General features: G+C 43.5%; 1 protein-coding gene across 6 annotated transcripts in view; it reads right to left on the bottom strand.

Annotated features, from left to right (window-relative positions):
* The window catches only part of enah (ENAH actin regulator), a 111,876-nt gene that overhangs the window by 50,575 nt on the left and 34,182 nt on the right, over nucleotides 1–27,119 (bottom strand). For 5 of the 6 annotated variants that reach the window (XR_008830406.1, XM_056404553.1, XM_056404551.1 and 2 more), the window contains exons 2-3: nucleotides 7,836–8,001; nucleotides 4,993–5,170 (exon numbers count right to left, since the gene is read on the bottom strand). Coding sequence is in view for 5 of the 6 variants with exons in the window: in XM_056404553.1 (XP_056260528.1) it covers nucleotides 4,993–5,170; nucleotides 7,836–8,001 (344 nt within the window). In the remaining variant the exon portion in view is untranslated. Of the gene's footprint in view, nucleotides 1–4,992; nucleotides 5,171–7,835; nucleotides 8,002–23,597; nucleotides 23,683–27,119 lie in introns of those variants that run through there. The other variant, XM_056404552.1, reaches the window with a different exon arrangement.

The raw sequence follows: 27,119 nt of genomic DNA, 5'->3' as shown, positions 1-27,119 counted from the left end.
CTCATTTTCTGTGTCAACCAAACACCAACAGCACAGAAATCTAACACTCGCACATTTATTCATTTTCCTCTAAAGCCTTTGAACAGCTGAAATAATCAATCTGGGTCAAACTAAACTTCAAAGACAGATATCAAAGCAGTTTCAGATAGAAGAGACATTTAGGAGAGTAAGGAATCTGTTTTATCTACAAAATGACCTACCATGTGGTTGTATTTATTTGTGTACTTATAGAGCATGTCTTCATTAGATACAACACAGCGGCAGCGAGATCACAGAAAGGGAAACAGGTCGCTGAGGGCAGAGGTCACGAGTGGAAGTGCTGTGAATCACTGGTAAATGGTAAATGGACTGCATTTATATAGCGCCGTTTTAGTCGATCGACCACCCAAAGCGCTTTACAATGTCTCATTCACCCACCCACCCACACACATATTCATACACACATTCACAGGCTGATGGCGCAGCATCAGAAGCAGTGAGAGGTTCAGTGTCAAGGACATTTCGAGGCGCTCGAACCAGGAACCTTCGGAGAGAGTAGTCAACTGCAGCACTGAGCGTACACTGCTTACGTAGAGACTGTGAACTACAGCACAGTTTAGGAAGTGATCCAAACCCACATATGTTTACGCTCAAGTTACAAAAAAGCCTCCACCGCTGGAAGCAAAGGAGGAAGTCAGGTGATGTTATGACCATAATCGTCCATAACCTTACTTATTGTTACCATGACGATGAAGGTCCCCTGACCTTAAAGTTCCCAAAAAAACTGATTTGTAACAGTTTTGGACGGTTCAGACAAATGAAGCTGCTCTGCTGATAGAGGAGTCAGACGGAACCATTTTAAAAGTTATATTTAATCTCTTTCATTTACATTTTTTTTTTCTTGGGCGCCTCGCCTGGTAGAGCGTGTACTGCATAGGCCGTGAGTTCGAGTCCGACCTGGGGCCCTTTACTGCATGTCACCCCCCTCTCACTCTCTTTTTCGAGAGAGGTGGGGGGGGGGGGTTGAAGGCCCACCGGTGTCAGATCAGACACTTCTGTATTATTCTACAGGGCACAGATAAACAACATTTTCTCATTTTAATTTGGAGGATTTGTTGGTTTCATGAATCCGATGGAACCCTCTGCGGTGCCCTGAGGTTTCCCTTTTTCTTTATTACTGTATATTTCTACGCCCCATTCATCTCTCCCCTAACAGCAGACTTCTTCTTGTTTTTTCAAGTCTAATAAACGTTTTAACTTTAGCTCTCAGGTCCGGGATAAGAGAGGAGAATCGCCAAGAGCAAAGAACTGAATCAGGCCTGTAAAGTGAAAACTACTATAAATGTAAAAGAAGCTGCATAAATTATCCTCACTTGAAAGTTTCCATTTACCCATCCTCACCGCCTGGATCAGGTCAAATCAAAGCTTAGGTAGCCAGTTTGAAGCAGTAATCAACACTTTGTGTCCATGTGTTGGTGTGAGGATCATAAAACGAGTCAAACAGACGACGGCTTCCATGTAAATTCATACATGGTGATAGTGGCTCTGAGCCAAAATACACCACATCACAGCTAAAATGATCATTAAAAGCTTCCTCTCCATCATTCATGCAGCACATACGACCACATAACAACACATGGAGGTCTAAAATAAGCGATCTGAAGCTCTCTCATGTGGCAGGGGTTTTAACACCCACCGAGTGAGTGATGGAGGGGAAGGATTGTCAAGTCCACAGATGACTTCGAGTGGAACAGGCGCCGCCGAGAGCAGCTGTCGGGACACAAATATATTAGCAAAACAGTGGGGTGAAAGGGGGAAACCCTGTCGCCTTCCTCTGGCTCCTGTATGCAGCTCGCCAAACTGCTGAGAGGAGGCAAAGGAGAGGGAGGGAGGGAGAGAGAGGGAAGGAGATAGGTGAGGAGGGTAGTGTTTGAGGAGAATGGGAAAGCGACAGACAGAGGGAGCTGGGAGAGATCAAGTGAGGTAAAATATGAAAATGTTGGAGAGGAGAAACGAGGGGAACAAAGACGGAGAAAATTAAGAGAGACGACGAGGGGAAACGTGTCTGGATCTGAAGTCTCTGGTCGGGCTGTTTCATTAGCGAGACTCTCCTCCCGAGGGCTATAGTCCCTCTGACTCTACAGCATGTGGCTGTGTAGATACGACCTCTCTGAAATATAGATTCAGGTCAGACTCCAACGATTTGAGAATTTTACCATTTGATTATTTAGTAGCGCTGAACCAGAAATACACCTGAAAGTGATGTCTGCTGTCGCACAAACAATGGTGAACATGTGCCCTCTCTGAGGAGGAGGAATCCTTCACTGGCTACTGCTCTGGGTATTGTTTACCTTAATCCCAGAGTCAGTGTCATCCACGTGAATGACCTACATTTCAGCAAAGCTCTACAGACGCTTGTCCCTGTAGGTGACATTTGTTTTTTGTCGTATTCAAGCTATTGCGTTCGAGCAGGAGGAGCTGCGAGCCAACGTGCTGCCACACACGATGCCCTCTCGAGTTGGTACAGAGGTTTGTCCTGCCATGTTTTATGAAGAAGCAGATTACTCACAGCAGATATGTGACACAACTACCAAGACAGCAAAAATAAAAAACACTTAACCTAATTAGATAGATAGATATCTAGATAGATAGATAGATAGATAGATAGATTTTATTCATCCCCTAGGGGAAATTCAATATCAATTATTCATTAATTAGCGAAGCTTTAATCTTTGCTCTGCTGTTACAGAAGTGTATTAAAGCATATAATTCATATATCTTCTATTTATTTTGCAAAGACTTTTATTGAACGAGGTTTACTGGCATGTTTTTGATGTTAGAAAAACAGATAAAAAGAGGAACACACATTATTGTATCGACGCATGAGGGCGACAGTTAGAAACGATCCTCCACTGAGACACATTTCACTTCCATATTTTGAAATTTTGGACGACATTTCACAAGTTTGTCCTTCCTCTCTTCTGTCTGTCTGATTTGCCCCAAGTCTTTTCTATCTCTCATCCTCACACACACACACACACACCTCTTAGCACCATTAGCATAATGAGGCTCATCACTCTAAAGTTAATTAGCGGACGGGATTAGAGTGTGCTGAGAGTCTTGGTTTCGGGAGAGAGAGGACGGGACGGTGCGATGGAGAGGAGGGCAGAGAGGAGGATGTGGGGTCACGGTGGGTCACGTGGAGCGGCATCTGGAACCACGCAAATACAAACAGGCTGCAATTAAAAACCTCTGCTGCGTATTTGTTGGATTAAAATCTGGAAAGGATAATAGAAAAAAAAAAAAAGAAAGAAAAGAAAAGACGAGGGAATCAGCTGAAAATTCAGCTTCAAAAACGTGGTAGGTGAAGATTAGTCCCCCCCCCCCCCCCCACATCCGTCACAGCAGGCGGGCAAAATGTAGATACACACAGCCGGAGGATGGAGCTGAGTTAATGAGCGCATGGTGAACAGAACCAAGGTCATGGTGAACCACTGACAGTAAAATATTTTGTGGCAGAACTAGACTGGGCTGTGTGTGTGTGTGTGTGTGTGTGTGTGTGTGTGTGTGTGTGTGTGTGTGTGTGTGTGTGTGTGTGCTGTGTGTGTGTGTGTGTGTGTGTGTGTGTGTGTGTGTGACATGAATACTGAATCGGCCTCTTACCACACGGTTGTTCCCTTTTATGCTTAGACCTATGCTCAATTACAGGTTTTATATAAATGATTTATAATTGCCAGATGTAAGTACCGATCATGCTCCCTGATGCTAAAAATACATCATCCCATTAAGCGACACCGTTACCAGGAGCCGTCTATCATTAGCTGCCTGCTGCGCTTTCAGACTGTCAGCTCCAAATGGAAGTTTTGATTAAGAGAAGTCAAGGCCGTCGGATTGAAGGAGTAACCGCAGCCCTCTCTCTGGGTGGTGAATTAACTCTAATCATTGTTTCTGCTAAAGCCCATTAGTAACTCTTGTTCGCTCAGAAACATTTTTATTGTTGACAGATGTTTTTGCTCCTGAAGTTTTTCCACCCCTGTGTTCTACAGCTTCCCGTCTCTGAGGATTTCTTACCCACAAGTCAATCTGTTCCTCCTGCACACAGAGTCACAATGAAACCATGTAGTTATCTGCAGAAACAGCTCCAATCTAATACTCGGTTATTAAATACATGTAAATCCCTCCCCAGCCTTATCCTTTGGTGTAAAAGCCACAACTTTGTGTTGTTCTGTTACAGCCCTGCCATTCTGGAGGCCTAGGTTAGGATAGCTGGATATTCTATATTTTTTCTGGTGTGTAAGTATTTGATTTTCAGCGAGCTTCACGAGAGCTTCAGCAATCATCGCGTTCACAAGACAAGACGTTATAATACGTCCTCTGAGCAGCGCTGCGTCTTCAGCGCAGATTGGAGGCTACAGTGAGTCGCTATCGGAAAGTGATGAAGAGCTAGCTTGTTAGCGTGCTAACTTCAGTAGCAGAAAAGACGTGATGGAGAGTTAACACTGGTTCTGCTTTCCACCTCCGGTGAGTAAAAGTGTGAAGTTTGATGCTGAACCCAAAGTGTTTCTTCTAGACTGGTAAGTAACCAGCTGTTAATGCTAACATTAGCTAGCAATAGCAAAACTTACAAATAGCTCCTTTAAACCTGAAAAAATTGGCACAAGACCCATGATTTATATTTCAGTCCCGTTTGGGAAATAATATCATTCACAAAAACTTAAATAAGAGACAAGACAGGAGGCTCAACATTGCTTTGTTGATGTTCCGATGCATGTCCCCTGGTAATAGAACAACAAGTACAATATTCAACATAAGAGTTAGCTTAAAGCTAATTTTCATCTACAGTTCATTAGCAGATCACCATGAAAACATAAGAACGGTGGCAGAACAGCACCGAACAAACTAGACGAGCAAGACGAGACACATTACCAGCTTACATACAGTACTACATCGCACGCATCCCTACGTTGCATTCAAGTGCTATTGAAAAGCGCACACAGTACGAGGCAGGCTTACCCGAGTCCTGGGAGTTGAGCACCTCCAGGGCGTGCATCATGGCACTGGCGAATACGTTGGCGTCCTCCTTGCTGCCAAAGTTGAGGCCGTAGACTTGTCTGGAGTCGCGCCACTGGTGGAAGGTCTGCGTGGCCTGGTTGTACTTCAGACCCTTGGGAATTGCACAGTTTATCACCACCTGGTGACGAACACGACAGGGAGAGAAAAAGGAGATGTCCCTCAGATCGGCTGCTAACCGGTAACTAATGCATTTGTAACACAAGTTCGTCACCGTGACAGTGTGCTGCTCGCGCTGTCAGCCTGAAGCGCCAGGGGCTTTAAAAAGACATAAAACACCATTTGGGAAAGTGTATTTGAAACCATGTGCTGAAGCTGCCCTGAGATTTATGTCGTAGTGGCACAAGAACAGAAATCACAACTAGCAGTAAAGGTTCAGTCACTCTCAGGTGTGACACCACCTCTGTGCACCTGGTGCCAGGCTCAGGAGCTGACAAGATTAAACACGATGCTCAATCTATCACAACACAAACACTGTAGCTCATAATGTGGTAAAAGATCATTGTTACTGGGTCGTAAAGTTACTTTATGATCTTTATGATCCACTCAGTCTGTGTTTAAGGTGCTTTCACTGTTCACTCCGGGGCTTTTTTACTGTCCTGGGCACGAAGCCAGTTGGAAACGCCTCGAGTTACTCCTCTGTGACTGAGACGTGGAAAAGCTCATCCAATGGACAGACACAATAATAACACAAATCGTTAACGGCAGCCATCATAAATCCCATCACAGTCCATATCAACAACTGTAAACCTGGACACAAAGGTCTACGGCGGCCATCATGTCCGTGACTCCTTGAGACGGATCTCACAGAGTGGGAACCACAGAACCAGAACTACACTTCTGCTTCCTCCATACCATGCTCATCTGACCTTCTGCTGTGTATGCGTGAATATGTGTGTGCGTTCATTTATTAGCTTTTTGTGTGTGTGTGTGTGTGGTATGCTTTGGTGTGTGTGTGCTTAGGAATAAGAGCTTAGCGGTCAGCGGCATGTGTTGACATCCCCTGGATTTAGAGGAGCTGAAGGGTCAAGGAGAAAACAGGTCAAGGGCTGATGAGCTTATATCGTGGATGTTCTTTACTTTGGCATATGATCTAGTTTTCAGATGAATTGTACAAGTTGTGCTTATATTTAAATATTTACTTTCAAGTCGCAGCTGGCTGGCTCATTGTTAACAGGTAAACAGCTAGCTGCTAACTGCAGCTGGTGACAGCAGTCCTTGTTCTGCTCTGCTGCCTCCGTGAGCTTGGTGTAGCGCCACATGAACCGGTTCTCCACCGGAGCAGAACAAGAACCAGCTGCAATCCCAGAGACTGGAGTTACAGTCCACCTGCAGGACAAATGACCAGCCTGCAGGCAGGACAACCCAAGGCGGGACAAGCCGGGGCCAGCTGCCTAGCAGCGACTGAACTTTATAATGAAATGGCAAAAAATAGCAGCGGGCAGAGAAACAGCTGGAAAAAGCTACAAAACACAACTTCTGGTCAGTTCTTTCAGATTAAAATCAGAGTAGAAAAAGGATACAGAGATTTGTGAGTTGGGACTGAGTTGAAATCACAGGATTTGTATCCAGGCAACCATATGCAAAACTAGTCATGTGATGATGAATTCAACTAAATCTGTAGGGACACTCAAGATTCAGACTGTGGATCGTGATTCTTTCTGAAAAGATCATCTCACGTCTTTTTTCCCCACATGGTTGCAGAGTGTGAGGAAACAGTGTTTGTTTACTTTAACAAGCAAGTGGCAACAAAACACACATTCATTTTTCAAAATAATCTTTGCGACTAGCTGGGGGAAAAAAATGCAAAAAAATACAACAGACAAAGACTTTTAAAAGATTTTATAAACTCACTGACCCCAAATAACTCCGCCCCTCATACTTACTGACAGGGTTAACTTTAGATTCTTTAGACTGTGAATTTTAGATTTAATATCAATTATTTAAAGGCCTTTGTCAACCTCGAGAGCGCTGAGCCCTCGCCGTCATATCTGGTGCATGTTTGTAAGAGCTTGCTGAATAACTTGTAGCATGTGCTGCAGCCATTACATGCTCTCACCACAGGATTCCCTGGCTATGCAGTCATATGTTCACATATTTTTTATTGCACCATATTTGGTAACCGTCTCAGATCTAATAGTCTCTATAAACCTAAAGTCCACTTTGTGGTTGCTGTGCAGCACATGTTCCTGCCAAACCTGTCACACTCAACACGGTCCATGTTCAGTCTGCTGTATGGGTGGTCACTGGAAACGGGCCATGAACTCTTTGCCATGTTATATAACATGAATAAGATGTTGAGACTGGAAATTTCTGAGTTAAAAAAAGAAGACCCGTCAATCATTTTGAGGGTGACAACGGTTTCACAGTTTGTGTTGTGTTTTGATTTGTGGTGGGGGGTTGACCCATTTTTCTTACTATTTATTTGGATATTTAATTGTGACTTAACCATCAACTCTAACTAATAAGTCAATTACAAAACAAACGTCAGTGACTATACTTGTTGTTAAAGGTCCCACATTGTATAAAGAGAGATTTCCATGTGTAGTTTGATTATAGATCAGGTCTAGCTTCTATATTAATACTGTGAAAGTATCAAAGCCTCAGTCCACAGAGAAATGCACACAGCCTGTATTCAGAAACTGAGCCTTAAAACGAGCCGTCAGGACTTCTGGAACTTTGTGATGTCACAACAAAGCAGTCAAAATTTATTTCATTTCACAAACAGTGTGTGTGTGTGTGTGTGTGTGTGTGTGTGTGTCCAGGTCCTGGTTTCAGCCACTGACCTGATGATCCTGGATCTTGCGTCCCACCACGCGGAAGGCGTTGTTGCCTGTGTGGTGGTAGATGTGGACTCTGCTGAAGCCGGTGGACCCGCCGGCCGGGACCCACTTCTTGTTGGCATCGTCGTACACCATGACAGCGGCTCGCGCCTGGCAGATGCTCTGTTCACTGCGTGGACAAAAGACACAGAGAGAGAGAAAAGATCATGATACATCATTTACCTACAGAATAACAACCTGATCTGATGATCAAATATTCCTTGCAGCTGACAGCGTGCGATGGTTTACTGATGCTACTCACGTGACGTAAGGAAGCTTGTTAAACATCTTAGATTTTTACGTTTTTCATTCTTGTTGTAGAGCAACAGAATCTTTTTCTTTAATTTTAATGCTACTTTTTCCTTAAAGCAAGATTTTCATATTTAATGAAATAATGAAATAATGTTTGAAGGTGTTAACCTCTGTTATTAAACACAATAATCACACAATCTCGTATTTAGCGAGCAAATGTCATCAGTTTGAACAACTTCCCGGAAACCTAAAGCGCAGCACAGATAAATCAAAAACCCGTCACATGCCGCCATTTTCCTTAATGACATCACTGATAATCCTGTTGACACTTCTCTGGAAACATCACAGAGGAGTGAAGTGATGAGGGGAAGTGAAGAGGAGACAGACACAGAGGGAAGATGCACAACATCACCATCACTTCAATCATTTTTCTCCAGCCCACAGACGAGCACACGGGAACATGAACACGTCTTCTCTTATATCTGTCGCTGAATAACTAAACAATCTTACAAAGAGGTTAGTGATGATTTTGGTGGAGCGGCCAAACCGTATGACAACTTCCATGTTCATCATGTGACGCACGCTGGCCCGAAAACAGTGAATACACTGATCTGCGCGTCACAATCCCTGTAAAAAATACTTTTATTTATTTTATTTTTTCTAATAATATCTGGAGAATCTGTATTTTATTTTATCGCATTAATGTGCGGCTGTGTGTGTTAATACATGCACGATGTGAGCACCGGGCCGCTGTGCAAGAGGCAGCGACAGACTGCAGGGAGGGAACCAGTCAATTATTCATCGCATGACTTCTGCTAAAACTACCAATTGGCAGAGAGTGACAGAGGAGGAAACAGGTGAGATGAAAGCACCTCAGAACTATGAATTTCCCGCACGTCACCGCAACACTGACAACCCTGAAATACAACGTGGGGAAAGTGAGAGAGGGAGGAGAGGCTCGGAGGCAGAGAGTGTATAAGTGGAGTAAACCGCCTGGGGAGATGAGGAGAAGGAGTGAAAGAGGAGTGAAAAGAGCCAGAGGAGGGGGCGATGAGAGGAGGACTAAAACTCACACACACACACACACACACACACACACACACACACACACACACACACACACACACACACACACACACACACACACACACACAGCAGTGCAAACAGTCTGCTGCACGTGACAAAGCTACTTGTGTTTCACTCTGGGTTTGAAATCATTCCCACATAAAAAAATAAAACAAACAAACAAAACGAAACAGAATCATCTAGAAACAGCTCTGAAACATTTATCTCCTGTGTGTACTGCGTACTTACAAGTGTGTGGCAGACTCAAGGACACACACACACACACACACACACACACACACACACACACACACACAAGTGTGTATCCATATCCGCACCTTCTCACACATCAGGCTTTCACGTACACTTTCACACCTCTGCTAATGTGCTTCATTATGACAACAGAGGCTGAGCCGTGTTCACGCTCTGCAGCAGCTGATGAACTTAATATTACCATCGAAACCTCCGGCCTTTTTTAATTTTTTAATTTCTTTTTATTTTTATTTCAGTGACTTTCATCACAGGTCCGTGTGGAAGCTGCATCAAGAGTTAACACCTCGGCGTCGCGTCTGAACTTCCACATGGCTGCGTCTGTGGAGCCGAGACAAAACAGGAGCCGCTGATGGAGTGGAGGAGAGAAATGATAATTAATTCATGACTCGCTGCCGCGGCTGAAGATTTTTACATTTTCTACAGGCAAATTCCTAAACCTCACACCTCTAAGACTAAGATCCATTCATTTTTAACAAAGGCTCAGAAAAGCCACGTGTTCTTGGCTTGGGCGATATCGAAAGTGTAATATCTCAATAAATGTTTCAATAAATATATATATATATATATTTTACAATATATCATTGTTTTTTAATGTTTCAGGTGTTTTCTTTTAATCATATATAATTTTATTATTATATTCTGTGGTATAATATATAATTATATTTTTGTATTTTATTTTTCAAGTTTCAAGTTTTTTTGTAATATAATTATATTATTGTATTTTATGTTTCAGGTGTTTTTTTTTCATAATATATAATCATATTGTTGTATTTTATGTTTCAGGTATTAAACAGCAGTTCAAAGTTTTATTTGTCACATGCCAAAGTACAATGTACTAAACAATCATTTAGTTAAATCTTGTTTGCTTAATCTGCACAAAAATCTAAATTTGTCATTTTAGAGTGGGTTATGTACAAGACTATTTTTATATATATATATTTTTATTACACTCACAGTGACTTGGAGTTTGACCCGAGACGCTGGTAGACGTATGGTACCAGTCTTCGCGCTAAGCTAACCGGCCGCTAACTGTAGCTTCATATTTACTGAGAGCTGTATCGATCTACATCTTTGTTGTCCAGCATTTCCCACATGATTAATTAAACATTTACTCTATTTTAGTAAGCATCCAAGTATTAATATGTTTTTTCCCCAAAAATGTCAAATGCTTCCTTTAATATATTATCAAACCCAGGCACTGAAACTTTATTAGCTCAAGATACACTGTTGTATGTGCGACCCTGCAGTCTGGAAAAGCAAAAGGAAAACACTAGAAAGATTTCTTTCCTCCAGATCCTCAGAGACTCATTTACAGACTGAAAAATACCCTTGAAAAAACAAGATCTTTCGTTGATTAAAAATAAAAAGGATGGGGTTGACGACATATGACTAAAACCAACATGGTCTAAAAATAGTGGACAAAATTAACACCAGCCTGCAGATGTGTAAACTGTACATTCTTGTGGTGTGTGTGGAGGAGGACTGTAAGTGTGTGCGACTGAGCTGTGAGGTCGGAGCCAGAGAAATCTGTCTGAAACTGTGGTGAGGGAAAAACAACAAAATGAAATGTGGCGACTCCAGAGAGCGGAACATGCAACGTGACACGTGAAGAGAAAAACCTCCTTCATGTGTCTGTGGAGACGCAGACGCGAGACGTCTCCTCTTCCACCTGCATCAGTAACATCGTTAATGTTCCCCTCTTTGAGATTAGTGCACATTATGTGTTGGTGCATCGCTCCTTTCGTCTTCGCGGATAATCACAGTGAAACGTATATTTCCACTTGTCAGGCTCTTGACTGGAGTGGTCTGCTGTTGTTGACCCTCCTCAGCTTCCTGTTAACCCTCACACTGATCTCTCTCTCTCTCTCGCTCTCTCTCTCTCTCTCTCTCTCTCTCCACTGCCGTCACGTCTACAGAAAGTGGCGTCTCAACGAAAATTTTTTTATTTTTTATTTGACGTACCCCAACAACCCTCTCGTTGATTTTAAACAGGATGTTATTCAGTAGTAATAGCAGCATAACAGTAGAAATATTTATCCAAAACCTTTAGTTATAACTTATTAGTCATTAGTTATATTTAAAACTATTTCAGCTCTTTAACTCTGCTGACCTAACTTAATTACATCTTATTAATTACTTTGAGTTATTTCAAGCACTTATCTATTATATTTACCTAATTATTTACTTTTAGCTGCTTATTTAACCATTGAAAAGATTGTTTTAACCATTGTTCATTTATTACCTTAAGTGAACAGTTTAGATTTCTCTGCTAGCTAACGAGTGTTCACACACTGTTAATCATGACATGTAATGTTCAGGTGTTGTAACCGACTTAGTGTGTGGATCTATATTTTAATCAAATCACTATTTATTTATTTCTTAATTAGCTGAGCTGAGCTTTCCACGTAACCGCCGGCAACTGCAGACTCAGATCCTCTGGGCTTCGAGTTCCCCTGGTGGCCGTCAACACATTTACCCACGTCACACTTTTTCTTTCTCGTTTCAAGGTGATTAAACAGCTTCACAGACGCAGAACAGCAAATCCTGCTCGCATGTCTCCCACATTACTCTCCTGTTAAAGGTCTGTAATGGAGAAACACACACGCACACACACACACGCACACACACGCACAAACACACACGCACGCACGCACGCACGCACATGCACACGCACACACAGAGAGAGAGAGGAAGAATCTGCGGGAATGGAGAATGGGATATGAGATTAGAATATTTCCATCTCCTTCATTAATGTTAATGAGGCACTGAGTTAAAAACGGCTCCGACTTCAAAGAGGAACCAAATGGTTCAAGGGACTTTTTCACCGCCGTGATGTCATAACCTGCCAGGATGGAGTGAGGTGGGGGGGGGGGGTGAAGCAATGACAAATAAACAATCTGACTAATGACTGGAGGAAGCGCATCGCTGCCGTGGCCTCTCCTGACCTTTTGCTTGTTGAAGTAATTGATATCATGATTGATTAATGAGGCATTCGACGATAGAGAGAAGGGCAGAGAGGACACCCCCCCCCCCGACACACTGTCTGATAGACTGACTCACTTCATCACTACTACGGGTGGAAATTGTGACTAATTTCATTGCTGATGGGCCAAAGTTACGTAACCAGCAGAAAGACTGAGACTAAAAATAGAAACAAACCAAACCAGAATTATCGCCTCAAGTTTTGTTGCAGTTCACATCCACGTCCATCCACACTCCTACAATACATGTAGTGAAGACAAGAACTTATAAGTGTATTTTGTCATAATGAGGGTATGAATTCTTGAGTTATGGCTGAAAACGTGTTGAATGATCTAAAGAAACACACACGGATCAACTATTTATGACTATTAATTGAATATTTCCAAGTGAAGTTAAACACGTCGGTGGAGTTTTGTTTGGTTTGTGTCAAAATGATGAACACGGCTTCTTCTTGTGTTGAAGCCGCTCGGGTTGAGGGTCAGTGTTCGCACTCGTGGACTAGCGTTAGTTGCAGGGGGGAGGAGCCACGTGACTGAACATGAGGTGGTATTTATTTAAAGAGACAGCTCACGAACGCACGCATTGGTGGAAAGTATGAACCGAATTAACCCGGTCGTCCGGTCCTACTTTTGCACCTTTGACCGCCAAAAATTTCATCACTTCACCCTCCGGTACAAGTGGACGTTTGAGCCAGATGTAATTCAATTTCCTCCAGATGTTCCGGATGATGGACGGACAACCCGAAAACACCTCCGGCCATGTCTGTCACAAACCCAGGCGATAAAGGATGACGTCACGACCTTCATACCAGCAACACGGCATCACATTACAGACTCACACAGTCGACTGACAGCATTTCAGAGCTTTACGTCCACGGTAAAGTTTCTAATCTAATGAGTATCATCAGTTTATTACCTTAATAAAAGACCCCTGTGGTGTCACTGATTATCTTTATACTGTGTATAACCATGACGACCTCAGTCAACACCTTGTTTCGTTTTTGCAACGTGCACAGAGATATCAGCGAACCTCTGGTACGAACTGTACAGACACAGTAACAAACACTCAGTTCATCTGAAGCTTTGACCTGCTGAGACTGTGACACAGTTACAGTCCATGTAGCTTGTTATGGCTGCCATTTGTTTTTAGAGCGAAGCTCCGTACCGACTCTGATACCTTAACACACACACACACACACACACACACACACACACACACACACAATCACACACATACACACACACGTCATTTGCTGCTCAGTGAAATGATCATTATGTAAAAGGCGGCGTGTGACACCAGAGCTGTGCTGAAAACTGTGTCGGCAGCGGAAACACTGAATGTTTCATGACATTTAAAGTGGATCCGTCGCTTCTTGGCTGCTTAAAAAAAGTTTAGTTTATTCAGCAACAATAATCATAACAGCTAATAGTTTAACTAATAGTTTCATATTAGTATCATATTAAATGCTGCTTTTCTTTCTCACAATTATAAACTGAATATTTTTGTCTTTTTGACTATTGCTTGAACAAAACCAGCAATGAATGATGGGACTTTTTCACTATATACCAACGCTTCATTCACCTGCTGATAAAATCAACCGATTAATTAGAAAACAGAAGCAGTTATTGCACATATTGTCTATGGATTTGTGTTTATTGTTGTTGTTACATAAAGCATCCTTTACATTACACACTGAAGACCACACGCAGAGATGTGACCTATAATCACAGCGAGTGTCAGAGCGGCGAGAACACGACTCTCGCTCGTCTGCAGCTACAATCTGCCGAGACGCACTGAAACATACAGTCCATCTTACTGCTGCGTGTTCACATTCAGCTGTTTGTTTACAGCGTTCACTCGTTTTCCAGTTATGAGGGTGATTTTATTTAACCCTCTGCGGGTTTGGCACATTCCCTCTCATAGTTTCCTACGTGATCACAGAGACTGTCAACATTTCAGCTGCTCAGCCTCCCTCTCTCAGCTGGATGCTATTATGGTTTAACTCTCTCGCTCAACCTCTTCTGTGTTTCCTCTTTTTCCCTCAGCGCAGACGAACTGACAAAACAACCCCGTCATCCCCCCAAAAATAAAAGATGTTTCTACGCAACTGAACTGCAGGAGTGAAATATGTTTTAGTACGAAACGTAAGTACAACCAGATCAGGTTTCCTCTTCACATAAGACACGCAGGTTTCACTGGTGTGTCAACCCTGTGACCCTCGAGGACGAGCAGTATAGCTAATCGACGGACGGGTTCATTTACACATTAGTTAGGTCACAAATAATGTTGAAAAATGTTCACTGATTTATTTATTTTCTGCAAAAACATCAGCACAATCTCCACTTCTAGTGACTACAACCTTATTAAAGTTATTTATGCTTCTGTCTGGACTCTGACAGAACTTGGTTGAGGTGAGAGAAAAATCCTGGTCTGGTTTAATCAGGAAAAAAAGAAAAGTTGTAACCACACTCTTTCCCGAAACCTTAACCAAAGTGCTTTTGTTTGCAGACGGGACTGTGGATCGGCGCCCGGTGTCTGAACACTCACCGCCCACCTCCACCGACTCCTGGTGACTCTGCTGCCATTAATAAACGCTGCGCTTCATTCATTTTAAAAAAACAAAAACAAAACTGAAAATATAAAATCGACTGTTGGGGCTTAGTTGTATAGAAACTTAAATTCTTGGAGATGAGGTTGGAAAAGAAGGTACATGACTCTGCCACACACACACGTAAACACACACACACACTACTTTGACTTTTGTCTGTGATGACAATAGATTAATTAGTGAACTGACTCACAACCGAGGTTTTTCTTCTCTCTCTCTCTCTAAATTGATTTCCTTTTTCTTTTTTGCAGTTTTGCCCTTTTTGGCTGTAAACCATCTGACGATAAACTGCTCCCCTGTGAAAGGCCAGAGTGGCATCTCTCCAAGGGGGGGGGTGGGTGGGGGGGGGATCAATCCTGTGAAGCTGAAACAAAACATGAGAAGGAAGAACCTTGTAAATGTTAGAGACGGCTTGGGTGTGGACTCCAGGGGAAGAAGGAGAGAAAGAGAGCGGTGTAGTCGGAGTGAGGGACGACCTGAGGCTTTGTCGGGGGGGGGGGGGGGGGGGGGCGCAGCTGGCTTCGGACGGATGGAGGGAGCTTCAGGATGCAGGAGCTCTGGGGAGCATCTCAGCCACATCTGCATCCTTCCCTTCCCCTCTCTCTGCAACCCGTGTCTTCAATTTTCCTCCCTCCCGCTGCCTTCCTCACCCCCCATCCGTCTCTTTCTGCCTCCCCTCTCATTCCCTTTCCCTCTCTCTCTCTCATTAATCAGCCATCACTTATGCTGTGGTGCAGAAGATGCAGAGTCCTTCCAGCCCATATGGAAGTGATCAGGAGGAGGGGGGGAGGAGCAGGGGCCCCCACAGACCAGAGAGAGTCCCTGTTCTACCACTGCTTGTAAAGTACCGTACCAGTGTTTGGCATCACAGCAAATTAAATCTTCCAAAGTGACAAGTGGCTACGACTTCCTGAAAGAAACCGTCTATTTAATTCTAATTATCGGTGTCTGGCATCTATAAAATGGACCCCGCCACAAAACCGATGTTGAGAGTCCCAGATGATAACAGCTGGTCACTGGCACAGTCCCACAATCCTACACAGGACTCCCCATCGCCTCCCCTTTCCAACCCCTACCGCCTTTTTATAGGAACTGCGAAACCGAGTCGTCACCCTGGCAACACAGCCTCGTATGTGGGCGAAGGTCTGCGCAGCTAAAAAGAGAGAGCGAGAGAGAGAGAGAGAGTGTGGGAAAAAGAGGAGACCACATGTGTACAGATGTGCACACATGTACCTGTTCACCATTCATTCATGAACAGCTGTTTGTCTGCACGGAGGTACTTTTCTACTTTGCTGACACACACACACACAAACACACACACACACACACACACACACTCACGATATGGTGGAACCATGAGAAAATACCCTGCGCTCACAAGCATGAGTCATCCACTCGACCAGATGGTGAGAGAGACGGAGACGGCGCAGGAGAGGACCAGCGTGCAGCATGAAAACACCTGAAGTGTGACAAAGGAGCCACCACCACGAGCAGCTATATTTAACCCAGCAAAGTAAGAGTGTGTGTGTGTGTGTTTGTGTGTGTGTGTGTGTGTACGTGACACACACAGGCCCTCCAGCCCGACGAACAGCCACAGCAGCTTTGAGAAATGGAGTGATGCTCCTGCGAGTAAAGGTCACCGTCTGGCCAATAACATCAGCGGGAACAAGGAGGAGTTACACTTGTCGTATATTTGGCGCAGTGTTATCAGTCAGCGTCTCAAAGGGCAGCACAGCAGCCATGATGTAAAACTGTGACACTAAAAAGCCTATTACACTAAATTAACAAAGAGAAGCAGGAGAAAAAGCTCATTAAGGAACACGGAAATAGAAACGACCTCGGGTCGGCCTCACAGGGACATTTACACCAGGAACATTAAAGATACGTATCAGCTCACATCAACAGCTGAGACAATTAGCTGATTCACAGATCATTAATCTACAAATTATTGTAACAATTAAACGACTGTTTTTGACATTTTTAAGCAAAAAAAAAGAAGAAATTCAACCATTTGCTGGTTCCAACTTCTTTAATGAGATAATTTGATGGTCTCCTTCGCCACACATACAGTTTTCACCATTTTCTCACATTTTCTCGAAAAAACTATTTATTAATTTGGGGGAACTAATCAGCAGATTGATCAGTAATGAAACTAGTCATCAGTTTCTATCACACTGATACAAAATCCAATAATTGGTAAAAAAAAATTACACAAAACTGCCAAAATACAACCGGAGAAACGGAGTAAGTTCAACAGAATCTGAACCAACTGACAAATCTCAAAAACCCTGTGTTGTTATAACGTCAGAGCAAGTGTCAGAGTTACAGGAAAACCTTAAACGGCAGGATGCAGGTGCCTCCACGCAGAGCACGAGGGTCACTCAATGGTTTGATGAGGATGAAAACAATGTCAATCATACGCCGTGGCTGTCACTGTCACTACATCTCAACCTGAACACCTATGGGAGATTTTGGACTGACAGCGCAGATCCACCACCATCATCAAACGGTGTTCATCCCTCCAGGAGAGGTCAGAGTTCACACGAAGCAGGCTCAGCAGCGTGGATGCATTTACACCTGGATTCATATGCGGTTAAAAACACATGTTAAACCCAAATGAACACAGATGGAAAAGCATCGTTGTCATAGTCAGTTATCCTGCCAAGAAGTGATTCATTCTGATTTCGGGGTGATAATATCCAGTTTAACTTTTTGATTAGCTGACAGTGAATCTGCTCAACATGAGCTGAAACAGCTGAGAAAATGCCGGAGGACGAGGGAATACATCAAAACTGTCGACAAAAGAGATAAAGCGCTTATTCTGAGTCTGTTCTTCCATTTACATGTTATCAGCTGCAGGTATCAGCAAGGACACTTCATGTGCACAAGTGACAGAAAAGATTAATGTGCTGCGGCAGCGTTGCAGGCGTCCTGCTCGGTGAGGAAGTGTGACGAAGATTGTGAAGATTCAATGAAAGCACATGATGATATGACAGACACTGATGGGGAAAGTCAGCAGTTTGCAGAAAAACTTCACACTACAAGTTAAATTGAATATATCGATATAATCCAGCCAAAAATATCGCGATATACGAAATTATCGCTGCAGCCTCTAAACAGCAGTTCAAAGTTGCAGAAAATGCAATAAAAAAAAAGGAAGAAAAAACTAAATTTCAATATGAAAAATGTCACATATGGTGGGAAATGTCGCGATATTTAATATAATCGAATATCGGCACAAGCCTACGATATTTATAGTACTGGCTGCCTACACATTTTATTCAGTGGTTCATTTCATAAAACTAATCACACGAATAATTCTGCTGTTATGTTTTAACCATTGAACCCTCTTAGACTGAATGTAACTGAGAACAAAATCCAAAAACAGTCCTGCCACATTACAAAAGTGCAGCTTTGTTATTCCCTAATTATTTCCCAGTCACCTAATGCAGGTCATTACGGTATAAAACATGATTTCCCAGTAATTACCTGGACCATCGACCGGCCTATTCAAGCTCCAGGCTCCTTTAATGAGTCGTCGGGTCTGACACACAGAATCCTCTTGGATTTAATTAGGCTTTGAGCAAGTCAGTCACAGAAACCGTTAGCTGACTAAAGACACAGATCCCCAGAGGCGGGATCCACCCCCCCACCCCCCCCCCCCCCCGCTCTTTGCCCTTAATGACTCTGCCCTTTTCAGCACCACGGTAATAAGCACCTTTGTTATCACCCCCTGGAGAGCAGGGTGGGAATCCCCTCAACAAGCCTGTCTGACCTTTCATTAAATAAAACGGCACAATCTGTCAAATGGGTTACGAGTGGGTCACATACAATCCAAAGAGGAGCTGTAGGACCCTCTCACTGCCGACCTACTGTTCAAGACGTATGGAGGAGCGAGCTGAGGTGATATCAAGTAGAAAAGCTGTTACCACGATAAAGCAACAACTGTTCCTGAAGAAGCACAGAGGTGCACCATCAGCAGAGGCAAACCAGGCAAATGTTTGGGGCCCCAGGGGGAAAAGGGGGCCCCTGATAGCCCCTAATAATAGTACATTTTGTGATGTCTACTATAAACCCCCTTAAAACCCCTTTAACACTACACAGTGCACCGCTGCTGCACAAACCCCCCCCTAAGTGGAGCCCCTGATGATGATGTGTGCTGTTGCTAGCATCTACCCTAGTTTGCATGGGAGGCGTTCAAGGAATATCTGTAAATTGTAGCATCTACTAATAGTCTGCAAGTGAGGCATTTAGGGGACATCTGTAAATTGTAGCATCTACAAATAGTCTGCATGTGAGGTGTTTAGGGGACATCGGTAAATTGTATCGCCTATGGATAGTCTGCATTTGAGGCGTTTTGGGAATATCTGTAAATTTTAACATTCACAGATAGTCTGCATGTGAGGCGTTTAGGGGACATCTGTAAATTGTAGCATCTGCCAATAGTTCAGAAGTTCAAATTTGCAAGCATCTCTTTCACAGCTGTAACACTTGATGGCTACAGGACCCCAACACACTTCACTCTCTGTTCTCTCTTGGGGAAGTGTGCATATTAGCATGTGTTGGGTCACTGGACATGTTAACGACGGGTACACACACACACACACACACACACACACACACACACACACACACACACACACACAGAGTAGTGTATTGCAGGTTGCTCAGGGCTCGGAGCGAAGGCTGTGTGTTAACTGGGAGCTTGGCACATTTTAAAAAGAGTCCAGTCACGTTTCCATTCACACAGGAGACAGGGGACACATTGACAGCAGAGCAGGTCTGGACCAGACCGAGCGGCAATCAGCTTTCACTCCTCGTACATAACCATGGAAACCAACAATTGAAGCCTTCAGATGAACAGTGTTCACTTGTTTCAACCACAGTCGAAACACAACAGTGGGACTGAGGCAAAAATGGCCCTAAAAGTTCATAAAATACCAGTGAAATTCTGTTGAGCTGCCAGATATTCACCTGTGAATGGGGCATTTGTCCCTTTCGGGCAACCATAGGTGGCTTGTGGGAACCTTTGTGTGGGAAACTGGGTTTCAAAAACGAACTGCTGCATGTCAGGAAAACTTCCGCTTTTTGTGAAGCCAGATTTTTTTTTTTTTCTATGACAGTCATACACAATGACTTACAATATACAACTGGGACTGGTCAATAATCCAATGTGATTATTAATATTATTTCAATAAACCACAAAGTAATTAAGTAATTACACAGTTATTCTGTTAATAAAAGAAAGTAATAATAATTCAAATATCTGATAAAGTGATGACCAAGTTTATCATAGTTAGTCAAACTGTTTTTTCAAGGGAGCTATTTGTAAGTTTTGCTATTGCTACATAGCTAACATTAGCAGCATTAGCAGCTGTTTATTTACCAGTCTAGAAGAAACCTTGTCAGATCAGCATCAAACTTCATTCCTTTATTCACCCAGAGGTGTCTATAGAGGTGGAAAGCAACCCTTTCGTTTTGCTTCCATTTCTAGCACTTCTTTTATGTACTGGAGTTAGCATGCTAACCAGCTAGCTCCGGCCCGAAAGTCTTATTTTATGTTTTTGTTGTTCTATGACCTCACGTATTAATGTTTTCATGAATTTCATCTTCTTTTTTTGTTGTTATTGTTTTAGTTTAACTTTTTATTTACATTTTTATAACCCTGACTGTTTTCATGGCGACACTAAGAACTGAGCTTCATCTTGCTTTTAATTTAACTTTGTTTCATCAGTATTTTTAATCACTTGACAAAGGCTCTTTTTTCCTCTGAGGGAATAAAATTAACGTCTTTAGCACTAATGAGTTTTTACTTAAATGTAGCCTGAGCTGCATTTAAGTAACTGAACTCAGGCACGGGAGGAAATCTTAGCAGATTCTATTGTGAGCTTTTGTGTGTGCATTTGCAGCACTGTTTTTGATCTTAGTGCCACCACACAATGTCGGCCATCAATCACCTCTCACTCCAAAGCACGCACGAACACGCGCACGCACACGCACACACACACACACACACACACACACACACACACACACACACACAGTACTGGTTTTCATTAGTCTAGGCACAACACTGACAGACAGAGCAGAATAACCAGCAGCTCACCTTATCCATCAAGCTTCAACTTAATGAAAAGGGGGATTCAGGGTGACTGGTGAAACATGAGATTTTGATCTGTTTTCCTGTTTATTCTGGACTGTTTTTTTGTTTGTTTTTTTATGTTTTTTATGTTGCCTAAAGTCTCTATGGCAACACCACATCACTACAACATCTCCTACTTTTCTCTTAGCCGGGATGTTTAAATTCCACTTTTCAGGTTGTACTTTTAGTGAGTCTTCCACTTTATCTTCCTTCCTCTCATCCTTGAGACGAAATTGGTGACACTGGATTTCTCTAATTAGCATTAACCACATTTAGAAAGTAAATAAATTCAGGCAAAATGTCCCTTCCTTCTGAATCACAGATTCAACAGCCACCAGCCAAATGCTCCCCCCACCCCATGTTCAGTCAGTATTTTATATCTAAATGCTATACAATACAAGACTAATGCTGCAAGGTAATTGTAGCCTTTGTCCATAGGAAGGTCAGAGGTCAGCTACAGACCATCAACCCTGGACTAGCCGGGCTAGCGGACGGTTTATTGATCCATTAGGAAATACAGATACACTGAGTTTGGTTAGTTTGCTTTATTCCCTTCCCTTCCAAAGAAACACTCCCTTCAAGTGAACATTACACTTGGACCACTGAGCTTAAGAAAGATGTTTTCTGACATTTTAGCGAACTGCATCAATAATTGAGCAGCATCTCCTTGTTTAACATTATGTTACAGCTGGTAAATGTAGAAGTCAGAGATGCTGCTGGCGGAGTCCTAACCGAGCCCTCGGGGGGGTCGGACAGGCACATAGTCATGAGACGGGAAATCCAACAGAGAGTCGACTCAGAGACGAAAATCCTCGTCTCACAACCACAATTCAGAAATCCTACATTCAGATATGAAACTGCCAAGAAAAAAAAACAGAGCTCCTGCAGGGAGAAGGTTTTAAATAAAGAGCTCTGACATTAAAAGTGGGGAAAAAGCTATTATCTGCCTGTTACTGATTGATTGTCCGTGATGGTGCCGCCACTTTTTGACCTTTGTAGATTTAAGTGCTGTATTACATTTATCATAAATGCAGCTGGGTCAGACTGACTCAGACTTAATGACTTGGCTTTTAGATTAACGAAACAGGATTATAAATCAAAGATTATATCAACTACATCATTCTATTTCTCTCTGAATTTTATGTAAAACTAAAATTGATTTCATATACAACTAAACTACAACAGCAAATACATCTTGTAGGGAACGTAACACTGTAGCTTGCGGCATGGAGCCACGCATTTATTAACAGCAGTGCATTTGCAAAGAGGTGGTTGGGCTGGACAGTGGCTGTACAGGGTGCACAACTGTGTATGACAGGGTTGGCATCCGCAGTCCTGTCTGTGGTGAAGGCAACAAAAGCACTTTGGTTAGGGAAATATTGTGGTTAAATGTAATAAGGGAATAGTGTGTGTTTCTGTATTAAACCAGACCACAGTCTTCCCCTAACCTTAACTAACTGCTGTGAGAGTCTTATATTTAGTACCAACATGTCCGCCACTTGCCAGATACATAAATTAACAACATTTCCTCACAATACTCACGCAATTACATTTCCTGCAAAACGTTATGTGCTGTTGCAGGTTAAAAGGAAATTTGTAGGAGACTGGGTTGTGCAGACTAACTACCTTGGGGGAATAGTCCTCAGCAAAGGATGTCAAATATAGTTTCAAGTTTCAAATCAACATAAATGATAGTTTAGTTTGTTTCCACACTGCATCCCAACCTGTGTGCAGTGTTGGGGAAGCTACTTTGAAAGCAGAGCGTTGCGAGCTACCAATTATTTTACACTGGAAGAACTGCAGCACAGCTACACTATAAAGAGAAATACAGTTTGGTTCAGTAAAGCTACTTAGAAAAAGAAGTTCAAACCACTTTTGTGGAGGAAAAAAAGGATGAAATTGTCTGGATGTACATGTGATATGAAATTATAACAACATTTAATACAAAAAAGTCACACAATTGAGTTGGTTGCAAAAAGTGCCCAGTTGTTCACAGGTCATTAACCACAGTAGTGGTCAGTAGTTAACTACCAGTTCACTGCTCTCCAACACTGTCCGTATGCAATAAATCTGCTTCGTCCTGCACACTGCAGAGGCAGGACTGACTCAGCTCCACAGTAGGCGTGGCTTAGCTGGTTCTTACGAATCTGATAATGTGACACATCGACATCACTTCAAGAATAAAGACAGGACTCTCACCATACACTTTGCATGAGGCCACTTTCTATGTCAAAGGAGATTTCCCGCTCTTCAATGAACATCAGCTGAGGCGCTCGCTCATGAGGCCTGGACCACTCATTGATGAGAAGCGAACAGCAACATAAACAGACATGGTTCTTACAGGATGAGCAGGACAGGCGGAAACACGTGAGAGGAGCCGGCTCGTGTGGCGGACGCTACGTACCGGTGAGTTTCCATTTTGGAGGCCAGCACACATCTCTGACTGAGGATGAAGCTGGAGGCTTTGGACTGGGGACCAGAGCACTGGATCTGCATGGCTCCACACAGCCTGCTGGCTGCTACCCTCCCCCCCCCCCCCCCTTCCTGTTGAACTAACCCAGCCAGCTCCACTCGTTACCCCCCCCCCCCACCACCACCACCACCACCAGCCTTTCCCTTCCTTGGCTCTCCCGTCTCAGGGTGTCCTCTCCCCCTAGCTTCCTCTCTTTCACTCGGTAGCCAAGGTGATTTCTCTTGTTTCTCTTCCTACCTACCAAACAGCTTTCTTCATCATCCAAAGCAGGGTGGCAGCCCCCCCTGCCTCCCACCTCCTCTCCTCAAAGCCCCCGTATCAGGGTGATTCCTCCCTTATTCATACGTGCATGTCAGCGAGGGAGCCATTCAGACAGTCAGCCAGCTGTGTTTTTCCCATGGCAGCGGTACCAGCCAGCAAACACACACACACACACACACACACACACACACACACACACACATGCACGCACACACACACACGCACACGGTTCAATCCTGGCTTTTTGCCGCCGCGGCGACAGCAGGGGTATCCAGGCAACAGGATCCTGCTCCTGCACAACCCACTCTCGCACTCTCTGAGCTCCGTGGCGAAGGTTGTCGGGGAGCTGGTCGTGGGAGGGGGGTGGGGTGGGGTGGGGTGGGGGGGTGGGGGGGGGTCAATCACCAGGGTGGTATCACGCAGCCCGGCACAACTCGGCTCAAGAGGGTTCAAGTGGGTTAGTGTGTGTGTGGAATGGTGAGGGGTGGGGGGGGCGGGGGGTGGGGGGGTCCTCCTCTTCTAGAGCTCTGTCAATTTTCTTTCTCTCGCCTGGATCCCTCTGCTACATCTATCTCATCTCTCACTTGATCTCTCCCTCTTTCATCTGCTTGTGCCTCCCTCCCTCACAGAGTCTCGCGCTGCTTTTATCTGTGTGACTATCCACACGCTCATAATCTCTCTATTTCTAACTCACCGTACACCCACCCAGCTCACCTCTCTCTCCCTCTCTCTCCAAAACAAATATGCTAAAGAGAGTTATGGGGGGAGGTACAGCCAGAATTATTGATGTTTGGTGACACTGGAACAAGGATTAGTCAAGCGTTGCCGTGCATTAGACAAAAACACGGTCCTGACAGGAGGGATTCTCCTTTTCACAGCGCGCAGGGAACCCGCGGGAACACTGCGAGGCTTCACAGTAACTGCCTGAATGTGCATTTGTGAGGCGAGCTTCTGTGCGGCTGCACTCTCCGTTTCAGCTGTAATCCGTCGACACTGTGCCGAATAAAAACATACAGCACGTACGAAACGAAATGCACGTGACGCACTATTATGCTCACTCATCTTCCATGTGAATTCGTAATTAAAAGCACCGTCATGATATCTGATATCTGACTCCAGAGGATTTGGAGGCTGTACTGCAACCCTTACTGGGTTTTAGTGGTTGCTATGCCAACTACTGGGTGCTTGTTGGCCGTTTCTTATGTGTATGTAAAGGAGCATTTTGAAGATGTCTGTATAATCTGTAAAAAGACATATTATTATCATCTTTACATGCGTGGTCTCCTCTTTACTCCTCACACTGACACACAGCTCCACCTCAGTCTGAATGGCAAATCTTAAAAGTCCCATATTTTCCTCTTTTCCTGTGTTTTATCTGAAGTGTTGATCCATAAGAAGATATATTTGTGGTTTTCAGAACCAAAAACCATCACAGTGTAGTTTTACTCTCTCAGGTTTCTCTCTGGAGCTCTAGTAACAACAAGTCGGTGAGCCAATCAGAAGAGAGGAGGCTCTGAGCCTCTCTTCTGATTGGCTGACTGTTTTCTGAGTGATCCAATAAAAATATAGCAGATTTCAGGTTAAAACACTCAGAGAAACCAAATCCTGCAAGGTTGGATGGTGGGTCCAGGTGGGCGGGGCTTGGTGACTGCTTTGTTGACGGCTCGTTTTAAGGCTCAGTGTCTGAATACAGGCTGTGTGCATTTCTTTGTGGACTGAGGCTTTGTTACTTTCACAGTATTAATATAGAACCTAGACCTGGTCTATAATGAAACAATACATGGAAATCTGTCTTTATATGGGACCTTTAACCCCTAATTATCTATGACTCATGTGTGAGCTCTTTTGTGCATGAACTCACACTTAGCAGCCAAGTGTCCAATTACTTGTGAACCTTTGTAATTTGGGCTCCATGTGTTAAAAGCTCTTTCAGTACCGATGTAAATCTCCTCAAACTAAAGCTGAGACTTGGCACTTAAAAGCTACAACATGGAAGTTCTGGAAATCAAGCTAGCACTAGCATGAGACTTGGATTTCTCCCTGCTCTGTTACCATTCACCTACATCCCCCATCATGCTCGCTGTCTCAGCTAAAAATCAGGGGATTGCCAACCTGTGAGTCAGACACAGCAAAGTCTTCCAGCAGCTAATACTAGCTCCCTCTAAAACTTTAGTGAGCCTGGGTCAAAGTCTTTGACAGCATATCTCCACATCAAGATATTTCGACTAAAAAGAATTGGGGGGAAAATCACATTCTGTAGCTTTAATGTAGCATCCATTATTTTATCTCAAACTGAAGAAAAACCTAAACTTCTAAATACTTAGGCTGTGGACTGCACATATGAAAGGGCACTGACACACACCATCGCACATATATAGACATTCAGTGACAGGGCTGCGAGGCGAGGCTGTACCAAACTGTTGGAGGTCGGAACAACCGTGGCTGGAGGAGAGATAAACATTTGTGCCTTTGTTCAGCACATTAACGCGCACGCCGACGCTCTGAGCAAGCGCTGTACTTAACTGAGCCATCAACACAACACATCACTGACACATGTACGCTTCAGCACACGCACGCACGCACGCACACACACACACACACACACACGCACACACACACACGCCATTACTGCTTAAATTATCATCAACTGTAGTAGAAATAATGGCTACAACACTTGTTCACATATATTTTGCTAATGCATCCAAACTCTACAATCACACCCAGGAATAAATTAATGTATTTGATTGTATGCAATTATTGTTGTGGTCTAAAAATGAAGCTACGACACTAATGCACATATTAACTACAACTGCTGCCTCGTGGTCGTACACCTCCGCCCACCAGTCGCAGTTTGTGTTTACGTCCACGTCTGTCCAGATTCATATAGAATACGTAGTGGAGACTTTGAACGACTTCAATGAAAAGGTATTAAACACACAGTATGTGTCTTCTGCCACTAGGGGTCTCTCAATCAAAACAATAACAAAACGTCGTGAAATAGCGTGGGATCATGGGAGTGGTTGTTGTCGTTAGCTAACACTGCTGCTAACTTTTGTTTCGATTGTTTTCTTTAACAGCTTATGAAGCAGAAGAACATATAACATATATATCAAATTTTTATGTGTTAAAGTTACATATTATAACTTTAAGTGTGTTTTGTTGACCGTGACCTTTGACCCCCGAATTCAGTTC

Source organism: Seriola aureovittata, chromosome 19 (assembly GCF_021018895.1).
Source record: "Seriola aureovittata isolate HTS-2021-v1 ecotype China chromosome 19, ASM2101889v1, whole genome shotgun sequence".
NCBI lineage: Eukaryota > Metazoa > Chordata > Actinopteri > Carangiformes > Carangidae > Seriola > Seriola aureovittata.
Note: the sequence above shows the minus strand (reverse complement) of the source record. Positions and strands in the feature narration are given on the sequence as shown.